This window comes from Ranitomeya imitator, chromosome 6, assembly GCF_032444005.1.
Source record: "Ranitomeya imitator isolate aRanImi1 chromosome 6, aRanImi1.pri, whole genome shotgun sequence".
NCBI classification, from domain to species: Eukaryota; Metazoa; Chordata; class Amphibia; order Anura; family Dendrobatidae; genus Ranitomeya; species Ranitomeya imitator.
Window position 1 is genome coordinate 158,091,303 of NC_091287.1, and position 14,822 is coordinate 158,106,124.

The following is a 14,822-nucleotide window of genomic DNA, read 5'->3' on the forward strand; positions in this document are numbered from 1 at the left end:
TCTGCCAGGCCTTCACTGCGGTGGTTTTCAGTTGCTGTTTGTTTGTTGTATCTGAATTGTTTTGTTTAAAATTCATTGTGGTAATGTCTATAACCAAAATTAGAAATTGTTGTCTCTGTCCAAATACATATGGACTTAACTCAGTGATTGTTTTGACGGGGCTGTGTAGTAATGACTATGGACTAAGGAATTCCTTAGGCTACCAGAGCATCTTGCAACAATTGAGGGTGTATCTGGTGAGGTTTTTTTTCTTTTTTGTAAAATCCACTGAGACTGTATTACCTAGGTCAAACTGTGTACCTTTCCATTGAAAGATTTCCAACTCATATTAGATGCACTTGCACTTTTGATATGTTAACCATATTGTTTCCTTCCAATCACTGTGGAATATTTTATCTTCCAAGTTTGAATTTTTATTAATGTTTTAATAATTTATCATTAAACATTACATTTTTAAAAAAATTAGTTGGGGTTATGTGATATCGTGGTGGTGTATTTCCCCAATTTTTCAAAAGATAGTTATTAATCTATTAAACATGACTGCAACCCTGGCTGCCTGTGAGATGGAAGCTGAGAGGAACCTGCAGATGTTAGGTATAATCACACACAGCTCTGCAGTGAGATCAGGAGAGCGGCCATTACACATCACACTGGTAACTCCCCCTTCATGTAACAAAAGCTCTGAAGGCAGATTCTCAAGCAGATTAGTGTTCGGCCCATAGGCTGGAACAGCTCATTTTACATATTAGACAGACATGGATTTCTGTTGGATAAGACATCCGATCGCAGATATCAAGGCATAATTGTATTCAGCTTCCTAAGGACTGCATGCTCATACAGGTGGATAAGGACGGCTGACCCAACTGACACATTCCCTTTCCAATGAGTGTTTAATCACCAGATTATCATCACTGCCTGGACTACAGCTCCTGTGAGCTCTGGTCTGTGTATTAGAACGTGGTTTACTTTGATTTTTCACTCTTTGGGCTGGTTGGAAGCATTTTACAAGGTGAAACGATCGACTGCTTTACATTTGTATACTGTATAATAGAAGAACTCACCAGACAAGAATAGAAACAGGAAAAGCCACATACAGTTTATTAAGAATTGAGATAAATATGTACATCCTTTCCATGTCACTGGCTGATATTTCTTGTATATATTAAATAAATAAAAAAATCCATGAAGATAAACATTGAAATGTATTAAACTTTGAACCTTGTACTCTTCACACTAACTATTAAATCTTCTGTGCATTATCCTGTCCTGCAGTGGAAAAAATACATTTGTAAACTATTCCCCAATTTTCCTAACCAACTGAAAATAACAATGCACGGGATTTATATATGGAAAAAGAGCTTGTCTGGATCAGGTGACCCTTGGAAACATAGGATAAAATACATCATGTGATATTTTCAAGCAACCAGTCATAACCTTTGCCGAATACTGAAGTGACTGTCTAACGATCCGTCCTAATGCTACGGTAAATGAGTTGTATGAGATAATAAAACGGTCTGTCTATAAACAGCACCACTTACAAATGTAATCTTTCTTCAAATGACAAAGATAACTATATAAACTATACTATATACCTAATTATTAGTGATGAGCCAGTGTACTCGTTGCTCAGGTTTTCCCGAGCATGCTCGGGTGGTTTCCGAGTATTGTTAGTGCTCGGAGATTCAGTTTTCCTTGCCGCAGCTGCATGATTTGCGGCTACTAGACAGCTTGATTACATGTGGGGATTCCCTAGCAACCCCCACATGTACTCAGGCTGGCTAGTAGCTGTAAATCATGCAGCTGTGTCAACAAAAACTAAATCTCCGAGCAATCACAAATACTCGGAAACCACCCGAGCATGCTCGGAAAACCCGAGCAACAAGTACACTCACTCATCACTACTAATTATACAAATTCAATGGATTTTGTTGTGCTTAAGTGTTAAAGGGAAACTTTCATCAGAAAATTATATTGTTTAAAGAAGGTTTTTATTGTATGTGTATTTACAAAAAAAAATAGCATTTTTTTATTTTTCATATCACGATCTTTATAAAAAACAAAACAAAATTAGCAATCCTGCAGGAGTACAATGGCAGGTAACTCTTCTATACCCAACTGATAACATAGGATCCCCTGATCACAATAGGAGATGTCTTAGCTGATCCTGCTCCACCTCCATTCACAATGACCTTTGTACACGCTCATTAGATACTTCCATATAAAAGATGGGGATGAGATCTCACCATTGTGGCTATGTACATGTGTTATTTCCTGAAACAAAAGGAAGTATAACTCTAAAAAAGCCTCAATGGTCAGTGTGAAAATTGCAAGATTTCTATTTTTTTTTTACTTTTAATACAGATATTGATATGTAAAAAAATGCCAAAAATGTTTAAATACATTTAACACAAAAACCTGTATTAATCAAAAGGTACTTTTCTGATAGCTTCCCTTTAACTTCCTGCATTATGATACTGTTCTTGTGTGTTAGTATGACGAAGGCTACATCTATATATCCATTCACAGTGTCTAGTATTGAATTGACTAGAGTATCACATACAACAGAAAAGTAGCGCTGTTTCAAGGGGAACAAACCCATTTTCTATTCACGCACAACCGGGCCAGGGCCGAGTTTACACATGGCAGAACATTTTCTTTGCATATTTGCAACACATGGCGCAATTTGCATTGTGAAATCTACAGCACAAATGTGTACCACCTTAAGAGCATGCTCTAGATTTAAAAACGGACAGCATGCCCTTAAAGGGGTTTTCAGGATTAAGACTACTGATGGTTGATTGTTAGGATATGCCATAAATATTAGATTTGTGGGAGTCTGATTCCTGGAATTCTTAGCAATCAGGTGTTTGCAGCAATCTCTTCACTGTCTACATCATAATGTCTACATGTGGTCCAGGGTATTGCAGGACTGTCCCACTGAAGTAAATGGAACAACGGTCCAATACCATGCATCATTTCTACATTGCAAAGGATTATCAATTTGGCACAGAAAACCAGCAATTTTTGTGCTAAAAATGAAACGTTCTTGACTGATATGTGATGAGTTTTAGAAAAAGTCACAGTGATTTTTACTAACATTTTTACGGTTAGGTGATATTTTATCAAATTAGTATTTTAACAAATGGCAAGATATGTTCCTGAAATTAAAGCTAATTATACAACACTATAAAACGTTCCAATGCTGGGGATAACGCCTGCTGAGGATAACATATGTGAACAGAATTCTTACTGATGGTGAGTGCTACTACGTATTGTTAGAAAAAGGATATTGAAACCCGTGGACTACACAACCATATTGACCAGTAGGTGACAACTCCACTGCTGTATATAAATTATCAGGATCTCTTGCATTGTGTAAACTTATAGGACAGTCTAAGAGGGATTTCATATTATAACATATTTTGATATGTTATAAGAGTGTGCTCTAAACACAATGGCCCATTTCAGAAAACAAGCCTACAATTTAAGATATACATACTAGAATATTTTAGCCATCTATGACTTGAAGTCAACTTTCCAAAGGGAAGATATTCTATGTGACACAGTGACTGCACTCGTTAAGGATAAGCTGGCAATTTGACTACTGCTAAAGTAATCCAACTAGATATCTACTTAACTAGCGAGAGAGTTAGCAAAGAAAAAAAATTGCAATGCTTCAAAGCGGTGTTCAGAACATCAGTAGCCTTCATTAGTGCCTCCTGTATCTCTGATCAGAATGAGAAGCAGCATCGACAATAATGTCTGTTCATTCTAGAGCTCCAGAACATAAAGCTGAGGGCACCACACGTTGGTGGTGGATTATAGTCCTTGTGTTATTTAAAGCATTAGAAATATGGACATGTTGTTCCAAGAGCTTTCATGGCATGGCCTCTTATCATGTGAAAACTAAGTCAACTTGAATAATATGCCCAGTAGTAAAATGGCCTCATATTTTAGTGAAGATTGGGAATGTCTTAAGTGAAATTCGGAGACAAAATAGTGAAATATATTGCATTTCAGTCCACATGTCCACTAATTCCAGTTTCAATACGAGTTCCATGCCATTATTCTCAGTTGCAGTCATAAACAAAATCATAGTTGCTAGGTTCCTTTGGAATAGGAGGTGGTACATCAGGAATCTGTATATTTTCCAGGTCTAGGAGGCGAAGCTTTATTTCCATGCTTAGCAATGTGTCCATATCGTTCCGTGTTTGGTCACTGATCATGTCTTTTCCAAGTAATGCATTAAGTCCATCTGTCCAAATACAATACTGTGAAGGAATGAAATATATCATGGATGAGTAATGGCAATAGGGAATGTTGAATTATCCATTCATCAACAGTTTCCAACCAGTGGCTCTCCAGCTGCCCTGACTGCCTATAGGAGGGAGTTGGAGCCACCAATGGAAGTCAATGCTCCAATGGATGTGATATTTTTATTTTAATTAACTAAATTTCATCTATATGAGAATATAGCTCAAATGATGTAGAACAATATGGCTGAACTCTATGTTGTCAAATTTTACTAAAATAAAAAAGGAAAATCCTCTTATTTACGAATATATAATTTCATGTCTAGGTGGAAATTCTCTGACAATAACGCTACATAGTATATTTCTCGACTTCAGAGCTCTAAGACAGGCATGTCATAGTATTCTGTTAGCACCATTTGGCCTCAGCTTTGACCTCTAGTAAATTGGGTTCTAATCTCTTGAGCCGGTATAAACGTAATGTAGCATTTCACTCAATACTTCACAGCATTGCAAAAGCAATATTCTAACGACTGAATTCAGCACTTAGTTTCACCTGATCATAACACACCAGTTCTAATCTATGGCCTACAATCTTAATATTGGATGACTTCCATTTGAATATCTAACCATGGTACTCATTATCTTTGTACCACAGATAAGGAAGGCAGAATTTAAGAGCTGTGTACCTCAGGGAGATGCATTATGGAAGAGCCATGAATGAGGGGTCATGCACTGAAGAAGTGTTGTCACAAGGGACCGTGATAAAACATTTTACTGACAGTGTAGTGAATAAATTATATAACCTCCTGGCAAAGAAGCAGAAATAGAATTCTCTAATGTTGTAGTCATTGAGACTTCAGAAATTCGAAACCTCCAAAATGAATAATATTTCATGTTTATTTATACAAAATCAATAAATGGTAATACATAGCCAATTCAGTGGCTGAAATCTAATTAAATAAATAGCATGTTTACAAGTTATTATGGGCTTATGCATTTTGACATCCACTTACCTCATGTTTATCAGGGGCAATGAAATTTAATTGGCAGTTGGAATCATACATGATTGAAAAAGCCAACTCAAGCACCTCCTAAAGGAAGAATAATGCAAAAATGAATATGTGAGAAGAAACAAAAAAAAGTAGACACTGAAATCATATCTGATGCCAGGATTCATACAGTAGATCACTTCCTAAAATTTCCATATCCTATTCATCAGCAAAGCACCATCCTTTCCCGAGATAGTGTCACTCTTCAATGTTCTCAGGTCTCTTTAAACCTTGTGAAGAGATTTAACGTGTAATCGTTGTTTCAGATGAACTTACAGCAGAAGGGTCTGCTTCTTACTCCTCTCCATCTAATGCTATGAGCAGCAATGGTCATCTCCTATCTCCTTAATAGGAAAATCTGTATTCACTGAAGGCAGTTTTTACTCATGAATTTAGAATTTTGAGAACTGATGATCAGCAAAGGAAGCAGTTTTGATTATCAGATTGAGTGGAGAATAAGATTTTGCGGATCTGTAGACACGTGTTTGACTGAAGGTGACTAGACTTTAAATATTAGTTGGCCAGACAGCTATTTCTCCCAATTCATGCACACATAAGAATACCTGGCCATAGTCTACCGTATTTTTCGGACTATAAGACGCACCCCAAATTTTGGGTGAAAATTGCAGAAAAAAATATAAAATGGGGGTCCGTCTTGTTGTCCGAATTTAAGATATCTTACCTAAGGGCAGGCGGTGGCAGAGCAGGGTCACAGGAGGCATGGTGTCAGCAGAGATGAGGTGATGCTGAGGCGCGGTGGGCAGTACTGCGTGCACCTGAGCAGGGTCCCTTCCTGCTTAGGTGGCCGACGCCATGACCTGATGTCCGTGGTGGTGGTGGTGGGGGGGGGGTTGCGGCAGTGCTGTGGCAGATGTGCGGTCACTTCCTCAGGTGAGGTGACGCCGCGGCCCGGTATTCAAGGTGAGCAGCAGAGCTGTGTTAATCACCAGTTTCTCGGTGGCGGTGGCCATCTTCCTGAGGCCGCTTGTGCGCAGATTGAGTACTCTGCTTCCCAGGGCTCCAGGAAAATGGCAGCTGGAGGCCGCGCATGCGCAGATGGAGGTCGCGGCGGCCATTTTCCTGAAACCGAGATCTCAATCTGCAAACTCGGCTTCAGGAAAATGGCTGCCGCGATCTCAATCTGCGCACTCGCAGCCTTCCGCGACCATTTTCCTGAAGCCCCAGGAAGCAGAAAACTCAATCTGTGCATGCGCGGCCTCAGGAAGATGGCCGCCGCCACCGAGAAAGCCGTGACTCACCCAGCTCTGCTGCTCTCCTTGGATACCGTGCCGCGGCATCACCTCACCTGTGGAAGGGACCCTGCTCACGTCATACCGCTCACCATGCCTCATCATCCCCGCACCTCTGCCGCCGCCACACTGCCGGTAAGCCTGCATTCCAACTATAAGACGCACCCCCCATTTTCCTCACAATTTTTTTTGGGAAAAAGTGTGTCTTATAGTCGGAAAAATACGGTATGTGTTTTCAAACTGTCAAGGAAGAAGTGGAGGCTCTCATATATATCAGATAGGAGCACAGTCCCACTGAAATCAGCAGATTTGGCCAACTTTTCTCAGATGTGTATGAGGATCCTGAACCCCTAACTTTACACAGGCACAAAGGCCTATTAATGAAAAAACTGTAGGGAGAGGAGTTTTACAAATGCATATAAAATAGTTGTATTAGTTGTACAAAAACAATAGTAAAAGTCATGCAAAGTTACAGTAGATAAAGTGCAAACCAGTGAAATTAACAGCTATGGATCCTTCAGAGAAGCCCCAAAATAACCCATGTATAGGGTCAGGTGTAGCTGTTCACAGCTTTAGTCACAACGGTTAACAGATTCTTAACACGGTAAACCAATTTCATTCTTACCTAGATGTGTTAGTTTTGCAACCATATTGCAAGTGATTGGTTATACAAGAAAAGGCAATTTTTCCATTAGTCATATGGGTCCTGACAATTCAGAGGCTTGCTATATAATTATCTGACTATGAAAGCTTCAAGGCAACTATACAGGTCATCTTTTAATTATATACTTACATAACAGTGACATAAATTGTGCCACTGGAAAGACACAGGGAGCTATAATGAATAACTATAGTCAGGCATGAGAATATTTGAATATAAGAATCATATGGTTTTAAGACATCTCACCTTATTTTGCTTGAGGGCTCCTTTCTCCTTCATATGAGGACAGTCCTTACCAGTCAATATTGCTTTAATGTCTGCTACAGGCACTGTAGGTAAAAAAAAAACACACCATACCATTATCAAAAAAAAATATAAAGATTCATAGGTAGTTTGTTGGGCACTGTCACTTATGAAATGTTCACAAATAACATTTGTGTCAGCTTTATGCCTGCGTTCAGCAAAACTGAAAAAAAAGGTTGTGCACTTTGTGCACCAGTCTGGAATCCGCAACCGGTCAGAAAAATGATACACTCAGTATTTTTAATACAGCCTCTGCTAGTCATTTTTCTGTACCAATCCAGAGGAAAGGTTGTATATATGTAAAATTATATTTATTTGCCCATTTATAATTCAGTTGGGAAACTAATTTAATTCACCAGCAGGAAATGGTTTGACATCTCAACTGCAGAACTGTGAATGCAGCTTTGAACTATACATGCTGTAACTTATTAGTGCCAGCAAGTCATATATTACAAAATATTCTTATATGCACATACTTTAGGCCGGACAGATGTTAGGAAGTTTAACCCCTTTCTGACATCAGGCATAATAGTACGCCGATGTTGGACTTTCCCTGTTTGGTGCAAACTCCGGCACTGAGCCTGCACCTTTCCGGGCACATGTCAGCTGATTTATACATGTGGTCGCAACAGCCACGGGTGAAATTGCGATCCACTTGTGGCTGTTAACCAGGTAAATGCTACTGTCAATTTCTGACAGTGGCATTTAACTCCAGCTTACCGGAAGGGCGTCACTAATCCCGCCCATCGGTGATCTCCTCACATGATCGCGGGTCACCGATGAGTCGACATAACAACCAGAGGTCTTCAGCAGACCTCTATGGTTGTCATTACCGGATTGCTACACATAAGTGATCTGATCATCGCCTGTGGTATCAATAAAAACATCAGCTCGGTGTGCAAAAAATAAGCCCTCACCCAGCCCTAGATCACAAAAAAGGAGACGCTACAGGTCTAGAAAAATGGCGCGCTATATACAGTTAGGTCCATATATATTTGGACAGAAACAACATTTTTCTAATTTTGGTTATAGACATTACCACAATAAATTTTAAACAAAGCATTTCAGATGCAGTTGAAGTACAGACTTTCAGCTTTTATTTGAGGGTATCCACATTAAAATTGGATTAAGGGTTTAGGAGTTTCAGCTCCTTAACATGTGCCACCCTGTTTTTAAATGGACCAAAAGTAGTTGGACAGATTCTACAATTTTTTAAAAAATGTTGATTTCTAGCACTTGGTTGAAAATCCTTTGTTGGCAATGACTGCCTGAAGTCTTGAACTCATGGACATCACCAGACGCTGTGTTTACTCCTTTTTGATGCTCTGCCAGGCCTTCACTGCCGTGGTTTTCAGTTGCTGTATGTTTGTGGGTCTTAGTGTCTGAAGTTTAGTCTTTAACAAGTGAAATGCATGCTCAATTGGGTTGAGATCAGGTGACTGACTTGGCCATTCAATAATATTCCACTTGTTTGCTTTAATAAACTTCTGGGTTGCTTTGACCTTATGTTTTGGGTCATTGTCCATCTGTAGTATGAAACGACGACCAATCAGTTTTGCTGCATTTGGCTGGATCTGAGCACACAGTATGGCTCTGAATACCTCAGAATTCATTGGGCTGCTTCTGTCTTGTGTCACATCATCAATAAACACTAGTGACCCAGTGCCACTGGCAGCCATGCATGCCCAAGCCATCACACTGCCTCCGCCGTGTTTTACAGATGATGTGGTATGCTTTGGATCATGAGCTGTACCACGCCTTCTCCATACTTTTCTCTTTCCATCATTCTGGTAGAGGTTGATCTTGGTTTCATCTGTCCAAAGAATGTTATTCCAGAACTGTGCTGGCTTTTTTAGATGTTTTTAGCAAAGTCCAATCTAGCCTTTTTATTCTTGATGCTTATGAGTGGTTTGCACGTGCAGTGAACCCTCTGTATTTATTTTCATGCAGTCTTCTCTTTATGGTAGATTTGGATATTGATACGCCTACCTCCTGGAGAGTGTTGTTCACTTGGTTGGCTGTTGTGAAGGGGTTTCTCTTCACCATGGAGATTATTCTGCGATCATCCACCACTGTTGTCTTCCGTGGGGGCCCAGGTCTTTTTGCATTGATGAGTTCACCAGTGCTTTCTTTCTTTCTCAGGATGTACCAAACTGTAGATTTTGTCACACCTAATATTGTAGCAATTTCTTGGATGGTTTTTTTTCTGTTTTCGCAGCTTAAGGATGGCTTGATTCACCTGCATGGAGAGCTCCTTTGACCGCATGTTTACTTCACAGCAAAACCTTCCAAATGCAAGCACCACACCTCAAATCAACTCCAGGCCTTTTATCTGCTTAATTGAGAATGACATACCGAAGGGATTGCCCACACCTGTCCATGAAATAGCCTTGGAGTCAATTGTCCAATTACTTTTGGTCCCTTTAAAAACAGGGTGGCACATGTTAAGGAGCTGAAACTCCCAAACCCTTCATCCAGTTTTAATGTGGATACCCTCAAATGAAAGCTGAAAGTCTGAACTTCAACTGCATCTGAATTGTTTTTTTTTAAATTCATTGTGGTAATGTTTATACCCAAAATTAGAAAAATGTCGTCTATGTCCAAATATATATGAACCTAACTGTATATATATAGTAGCTTGTGGCCCGATTCTAACGCATCGGGTATTCTAGAATATGCATGTCCCTGTAGTATATGGACAATATGGACTGATTGGTCGAGGCAACCTTTATGACATCATCGTCGCCATGGCAACCATTATGACATCTATGTCGATACTGTGCCCGTCGCTGAATCAGAAACGTGGGATTTCTATGTCCTTTATGACATCATCGTCGCTGTGCCCGTCGCTGATTGGTCGAGGCCTGGCGGCCTCGACCAATCAGAGACGCGGGATTTCCAGGACAGACAGACAGACAGACAGAAAGACAGACAGACGGAAAAACCCTTAGGCAATTATATATATACTAGATTGTGGCCCGATTCTAACGCATCGGGTATTCTAGAATATGCATGTCCCTGTAATATATGGACAATGATGATTCCAGAATTCGCGGCAGACTGTGCCCGTCGCTGATTGGTCGAGGCAACCTTTATGACATCGTCGCCATGGCAACCATTATGACATCATCGTCGCTGTGCCCGTTGCTGATTGGTCGAGGCCTGGCGGCCTCGACCAATCAGACGCGGGATTTCTACGTCGATGCTGTGCCGGTCTCTGATTGGTCGAGGCCTGGCGGCCTCGACCAATCAGAGAGCCGGGATTTCCAGGACAGACAGACAGACAGACGGAAAAACCCTTAGACAATTATATATATACTAGATTGTGGCCCGATTCTAACGCATCGGGTATTCTAGAATATGCATGTCCCAGTAGTATATGGACAATGATGATTCCAGAATTCGCGGCACACTGTGCCCGTCGCTGATTGGTCGAGGCGACCTTTATGACATCATCGTCGCCATGGCAACCATTATGACATCATCATCGTTGTGCCCGTTGCTGATTGGTCGAGGCCTGGCGGCCTCGACCAATCAGAGACGCGGGATATCTACGTCCTTTATGACATCATCGTCGCTGTGCTCATCGCTGATTGGTCGAGGCCGCCAGGGATTTCTACGTCGGGATTTCTACGTCGATGCTGTGCCGCTCACTGATTGGTCGAGGCCTGACGGCCTCGACCAATCAGAGAGCCGGGATTTCCAGGACAGACGGACAGACAGACAGACAGACGGAAAAACCCTTAGGCAATTATATATATAGGCTAGATTGTGGCCCGATTCTAACGCATCGGGTATTCTAGAATATGCATGTCCCAGTAGTATATGGACAATGATGATTCCAGAATTCGCGGCACACTGTGCCCGTCGCTGATTGGTCGAGGCGACCTTTATGACATCATCGTCGCCATGGCAACCATTATGACATCATCGTCGTTGTGCCCGTTGCTGATTGGTCGAGGCCTGGCGACCTCGACCAATCAGAGACGCGGGATATCTACGTCCTTTATGACATCATCGTCGCTGTGCTCATCGCTGATTGGTCGAGGCCTGGCGGCCTCGACCAATCAGAGACGCGGGATTTCTACGTCGATGCTGTGCCGGTCTCTGATTCAGAGAGCCGGGATTTCCAGGACAGACAGACAGATGGAAAAACCCTTAGGCAATTATATATATAGATATATATATATATATATAGATATATATATATATTTTTACCAAATTTTGGATTTTTTTTCACAATTTAAATAGAAAAGAAACTAGACATGTTTTGTGTCTATGAACTCGTAATGACCCGGAGAATAATATTGACAGGTCAGTTTCAGCATTTAGTGAATATGGTAAAAAAAGAAAAAACTGTGGAATTGCACTTTTTTCTTGCAATTTCACCGCACTTGGCATTTTTTCCCATTTTCCAGTACGCAATATGTTAAAACCAATGGTGTCCTTCAAAAGTACAACTTGTTCCTCAAGAAACAAGCCCTTACATGGCCATATTGACTGAAAAATAAAAAGTCATGGCTCTGGGAAGAAGGGGAGCAAAAAACTAAAACGCAAAAAAGAAAATTTAATGGGTTAAAATGTATCATGAATGTGCCAAGATTTAGTTTTAAAACCTCAGTCTAGTGTGGACTATGGGATATGTTACTTTAAAAAAACCATAGAGAATATTTTACACGGATTGAAATGTTACCATGGACCACTGGTTAACGTAGTTAAAAATGAAAATCTGCCTCTCTGTATAATTATACAGTTTACATTTGCTTATACTGCGGTTGGGACAGATCTTAAAGACATTATATTTAAGACAATAAATGGTTCCAAAGTAGGATTCAGCTTAAAGCGGCTCTTCACTACTGGAATAACTCCTTCTCAATCCACATCTTTGACCCAAGTGCCTACATCATTAGACATATACAGTGTATATCAGACAATATGCTGTTTTCTTACGGAAATAATAATCTTTATTTTTATATAGCGCTAACATATTCCGCAGCGCTTTACAGTTTGCACACATTATCATCACTGTCCCCGATGAGGCTCACAATCTAAATTCCCCATCAGTATGTCTTTGGAATGTGGGAGGAAACCGGAGTGCCCGGAGGAAACCCACGCAAACATGGGGAGAACATACAAACTCTTTGCAGATGTTGTCCTTGGAGGGGTTTGAACCCAGGACTCCAGCACTGCAAGGCTGCTGTGCTAACCACTGTGCCACCGTGCTGGCGCAGTGGTTAGCACAGCAGCAGGAAAAAAGTGTATCATCCACAATGCACTAAAGTACAATGATTTTTGCTACAATTTTTTATTTGTGATTGTTAGCGCTGTGTGCTTACTGCCCTAAAAGTGTCAAAGGAAGAAGGCAATGCTGTGTTACCTATGCAGTAACACTGGTGTCAGCAGGGGTGTGTTATGTTCTGACTCTTGAATAAGTACTAAAGGAGTTCTGAAAAAGAGGAGCTACTAATGAATTTGAGAAAGTAAAGACCACCACATCAAAACCCTGTCATGGGCAGCCCAATCTCCAGACCTAAACCCCATTGATAACCTCTGGAATGTAATCAAGAGGAAGATGGATAGTCACAAGCCTTCAAACAAAGAAGAACTGCTTACATTTTTGTACCAGGAGTGGCATAAGGTCACCCAAAAGCAGTGTGAAAGACTAGTGCAAAGCATGCCAAGACGCACGAAAGCTGTTAAAAATCATGGTTATTCCACAAAATATTGATTTCTGAACTCTTCCTGCGTGAAAATATTAGTATTGTTGTTTCTAAATTAATATGAACTTGTTTTTTTTTGCATTAATTGAGGTCTGCAAGCTATGCATTTTTTTGTTATTTTAACCATTTCATTTTCAGAAAATAAATACAAAATTTATTGCTTGAAACTTCAGAGACATGTTGTCAGTGGTTTATAGAATAAAATAACAGTTTACATTTTACTCAAAAATATACCTATAAAGAGAAAAATCAGACAAACTGAAAATTTTGCAGTGGTCTCTTAATTTTTGCCAGAGCTGTATATGTGAATAACTCTTTCTCGTGACAGGTTTAATGTGGAGTTTTTTGTTCAGTAAGTGATTTGTTTAACTCAGTTTGTGCGCAAGATATCCATAATGGCTTTTAATGCGGGATGTGGAATGGAGTCATCAAAAAGTAGATACCGGTATTTGCTTATTTCTCTCATTGTTAGAGCATACATCGAATGGTTTTTAATAGTTCTATGTCCCATTCCTTAAAGGTAAGGGTAAGATTACCTTGGTTGGGGATAGGAAGGGAAAGTTACAGTACTGAACCATATGATGGTGCCTGGGCTGCTTTCTATTATCTTTATTGTAAAAAATGAGTGTAAAAGTAAATTTTCTCTCTTGTAATATAATAGATCTGCACGATAATTCAAAAAGGTATGCAATTTTTGAATATTTAAAAAATGTCAATTTGGTAATTATACGGTTACAAAAGATGCAAATGACAAGAGATTCTGTTGGTTTGATGCACAGATCCTGGATGGGGTTCATCTTGCACTTTCTGCATACAAATTACTCCAGAGGTTAGTCATAGGCCGGCGTCACACTCAGCGTATAAAAATACGGTCCGTAATTTATGGCCGTAATACACAGAAAAGTCCCCAAAATAGTGGTCCGTATCTCCTCCGTAGGCAGGGTGTGTCAGCGTATTTTGCGCATGGCATCCTCCGTATGTAATCCGTATGGCATCCGTACTGCGAGATTTTCTCGCAGGCTTGCAAAACCGACATACGGACATACAATGGATCCATGTTCTCAAAAAATCGTAACAACATATATACTGTCTCTATATATATATCTATAATATAACGCTGGGAGCGTCACTCTGTCCGAAGCCTTTATAGACTGCGCAAGCGCCGGCGCAGTCTGGACCCCACAGAGTGACGCTCCCAGGAGATCGCGGTATGCGTAAACACTGAACGCACACCGCGATCTCCACCGGAGAGGCAGGGATGCGCCAGGAGGGTAAGTATATTCACCTGTCCCCCGTTCCAGCGCTGCGTGCAGCTCCGTCTCCCGGGTCCTCTGCTTGTGACATTCACAGTTCAGAGGGCGCGATGACGCTCTTAATGCGCGCCGCCCTCTGACTGAACAGTCACAGCCAGAGGAGCCGATACACGGAGCGGACGCAGCGCTGGATCAGGGCCAGGTGAATATAGCAAGTGTCGGGGGCCTGAGCGAGCGGCGATACCAGCACCTGACCCCCACAGCGCGCCGGTGTCCGCACCTGCTCAGGCCCCCCAGCACTCGGCGCCCAGCGACGATAGGTGAGTATGGTAT

At 40.9% G+C, this 14,822-nt stretch overlaps 1 protein-coding gene across 6 annotated transcripts in view; it reads right to left on the reverse strand.

The window, feature by feature from the left end:
• Positions 1–1,075: 1,075 nt before the first annotated feature.
• The window catches only part of ELMO1 (engulfment and cell motility 1), a 562,162-nt gene continuing 548,415 nt past the window's right edge, over positions 1,076–14,822 (reverse strand). For 5 of the 6 annotated variants that reach the window (XM_069730235.1, XM_069730236.1, XM_069730233.1 and 2 more), the window contains 3 exons: positions 7,460–7,542; positions 5,267–5,344; positions 1,076–4,271 (listed from right to left, as the gene is read on the reverse strand). In XM_069730235.1, coding sequence (XP_069586336.1) covers positions 4,071–4,271; positions 5,267–5,344; positions 7,460–7,542 — 362 coding nt within the window. In that variant the 3' untranslated portion in view covers positions 1,076–4,070. The remainder of the gene's footprint in view (positions 4,272–5,266; positions 5,345–7,459; positions 7,543–14,822) is intronic. The other variant, XR_011314008.1, reaches the window with a different exon arrangement.